The sequence below is a fragment of the Alexandromys fortis genome, unplaced genomic scaffold, assembly GCF_014885135.2.
Source record: "Alexandromys fortis isolate MF-2015 unplaced genomic scaffold, M_Fortis_MF-2015_v1.1 scaffold_746, whole genome shotgun sequence".
Taxonomy (NCBI): Eukaryota; Metazoa; Chordata; class Mammalia; order Rodentia; family Cricetidae; genus Alexandromys; species Alexandromys fortis.
Window position 1 is genome coordinate 28,585 of NW_026068649.1, and position 3,416 is coordinate 32,000.

The 3,416-nt window shown below is 39.8% G+C and overlaps 1 protein-coding gene across 1 annotated transcript in view; it reads left to right on the top strand.

Moving 5' to 3' along the window:
• Window positions 1-3,416, top strand: part of LOC126495995 (vomeronasal type-2 receptor 116-like) — a gene marked incomplete at its 3' end in the record, with an annotated part of 32,457 nt that overhangs the window by 23,093 nt on the left and 5,948 nt on the right. Inside the window, exons 6-7 of the mRNA XM_050133584.1 lie at window positions 2,949-2,961; window positions 3,169-3,317. Of these exons, the coding sequence (XP_049989541.1) occupies window positions 2,949-2,961; window positions 3,169-3,317 (162 nt within the window). The remainder of the gene's footprint in view (window positions 1-2,948; window positions 2,962-3,168; window positions 3,318-3,416) is intronic.

Genomic DNA, 3,416 nt, shown 5'->3' on the forward strand with positions numbered 1-3,416 from the left:
TTCTTTCTATTTCCTGCATAGATTAAATCTAGGTATGTCTCTCCTACCGTCCTCATTGTTGTCTAAGTTCTCTGGGATTGTGGTTTGTAAGCTGGTTTTCTTAGCTTGTTCTTTAAAAACCACTTCTGAGGCAGAACATATGATAACTGTCTTTCTGTGTCTGGGTTACCTCACTCAAAATGATGTTTTCAGCTCTATCCATTTTCCTGAAAATTTTAAGATGTCGTTATCTTTTTCTGCTGTGTAGTACTCCAGTGTGTAATGTACCACTGTTTTGTTAAACCATTCTTTGGTAAGGGGCATTTAGGCTGTTTCCAGGTTCTGGTATGACAAACAATGCTGCTATGGACATAGTTGATGATATATCTTTGTGGCACAATTGAGCATCTTTGGATAAATACCCCAAAGTGGTATTACTGGGTTTTAGGGAAGGTTTTATTTTCTACTTTTCAGAGAAATCATCATACTGGTGTCCAAATGGGTTGTACCATCTGGCGTACCCACCAGCAACTCAAAAGTGACCCTTTTACTCCATGACTTTCCAGCATAAGTAGTCATCAGTGTTTTGATCTTTGCCATTCTTTTTTTTATTAATTTTTTTAATTAAAATTTTCTACCTCCTCACCACCTGCCTTTTCTCACCCCCTCCCCTCATTCCCCACATCCCACTCCTCTCTCCCCTCCCTCTCCTATCCAAAGAGCAGTCAGGGTTCCCTGCCCTGTGGGCAGTCCAAGTTCCTCCCACCTCCATCCAGGTGTAGGAATGTGAGCATCCAAACCGGCTAGGCTCCCACAAACCCATTGCATGCAGTAGGGTCAAAACTCGGTGCCATTGTCTGTGGCTTCTCAGCAGCCCTCATTGTCTACAATATTCAGTGAGTCTGGTTTTATCCCATGCATTTTTAGTCCCAGTACAGCTGGATTGGTGATCTCCTAATAGATCAGCCCCGCCGTCTCAGCAGTTGGGTACCCCCATTGCGGCATTGACTTTCTTGCTCATGTTCTCCCTCCTTTTGTTCCTCATTTGAAACTTGGGAGCTCGTCCAATGTTCCAATGAGGGTCTCTATCTCTATCTCCATCCATCGCCAGATAAAGGTTCTATGGTGATATGCAGGATATTCGTTAGTATGGCTATAGGTTGGCCCATTTCAGGATCTCTCTCCTCAGCTGCCCAAGAGATACCATCTTACACCTGTCAGAATGGCTAAAATCAAAAACACCAACAATAGGCTTTACTGGAGAGGATGTTTAGTAAGGGGTACACTCATCCATTGCTGGTGGGAATGCAAACTTGTGCAACCACTATGGAAAGCAGTGTGGCGGTTTCTCAGGAAATTTGGGATCAACCAACTTCAGGACACAGCAATACCACACTTGGGAATATACACAAGAGATGCCCTATCATACTACAAAAGTATTTGTTCAACTATGTTCATAGCAGCATTATTTGTAATAGCCAGAACCTGGAAACAACCTAGATGCCCTTCCACGGAAGAATGGATGAAGAAAGTGTGGAATATATACACATTAGAGTACTACTCAGCGGTAAAAAAAGAATAAATTCTTGAATTTTCATGAAAATGGATGGAAATAGAAAACATTATTCTGAGTGAGATAACCCAGACCCAAAAAGATGAACATGGGATGTAATCACTCACAATTGGTTTTTAGCCATAAATATAGGACAGTGAGCCTATAACTCGCGATCCTAGAGAGACCAAATAAGAAGGTGAACCCAAAGAAAAACATATTGTTATCCCACTGGATATTGGAAGTAGTCAAGATTGCTGGGCAAAAATTTGGAAACTGGGGGTGGGGTGGGATGGGGGAAAGGGGAAATGAGGAGAGAAAGTGAGAAGGGGAGGATAGGGAGAACTTGGAGGAATGGGATGGTTGCGATAATGGAAGGTTGGGTATTGGAGCAGGGAAGTATATATCTTAATTAAGGGAGCCATTTTAGGGTAGGTAAGAGCCTTGACTCTAGAGTGGTTCCCAGAGGATCTTTGCCATTCTTACAGTTGTAAGATGGACTCTCATCATAAAGCCAGCCACACCGAACTTTATAGAACAGAAAGTGGAAAGTACATTTGAACGCATTGACACTGGAAACCACGTCCTAAATATAACCCCAGCAGCAAAGACACTGAGAGAAACAATTAATAAATGGGACCTCCTGAAACTGTATAACTTCTGTAAAGCAAAGGACACTGTCAATAAGATAAAACAGCCTACAGAATGGAAAAAAAAAACTTTACTAACCCCACATCAGACAGAGATCTGGTCTCCAAAATATAAAAAACAACTCAAGAAACTAGTCATCAAGAGAACAAATAATTCAAATCAAACTTTTACTCAGGTTCTTCAAATATGCGGAGGATTTGTAAAGCATTTGTACCTCAGAAAACTCCATTCTTTCCAGCTCAATTGTTATCAGTTCTGCCCTTCCTCACTCTGCCTATTTAGCTGTAATTTTCTTTATAATATGTCAGGCCTTGCAGTGCAGTTTCTAGAGTTCATGTGTGTTATCTGACATTTTATAAGACATTACCCCTATTTCAGATATCTGTTCATCTTTGGTTTCTGTGACATTGCTGTGATTAAATATTGACCAAAATATTAAAGAGGAGAAGATTTGATTGGGATCATGAATTACAACAAAGAAATGACAAGGCAGGCAGGCATACGGAGACTGCATCTAAATCACAGAATCTGAAGGAACATTGCTTACTGGTTTTCTCTGAATTCTCACACAGCCCTGACTAGGGACATCATTGCCCACAGTGGGCAGGGCAGTCCTATATCAACTACTCATTAATAAAATGCTTAAATAATTTGATAGCATGCTAATTCAATCAAGAAAAACATTTTAGTTAATGTTCCCTCTAACTTATTAATGTACTCTGTGTCACTGTGATGAAAATTAAGTAGAAAAACCACTTTGTAATCTCTATAGTGTATTTCATATAAAAAAAACATTCTTCCACCTAAATTTCTAGTTATGGGAAGCTACTCAAATTTACATTAGTTTGTTTCCATACATTTGTATGCCTGGTATTATAAAATGTTGCATTAAGCTTAATCTTTTGGTGTATATAAAACTAGCTAATTGGTATATCAACATGATAATGAAATATAGTTATAGAAGTACGTAAAACTCCCAACACCAGCATGTATCTGATTTTTCACAGATGCCACCCTCTGTGTGCAGTGCTGATTGTGGTCCTGGATTCAGAAAATTCTGGCAGGAGGGAATGGCAGCCTGCTGTTTTGATTGCAGCCCCTGCCCACAAAATGAAGTTTCTAATGAGACCAGTGAGTGTTTGCTATTGAGATAAATCCTTCACATCACATAGATCATCTTCTCTCAGTCATACTGAGTTGATCAAATGGACCAAAAGACAATTGAAGAAATAAA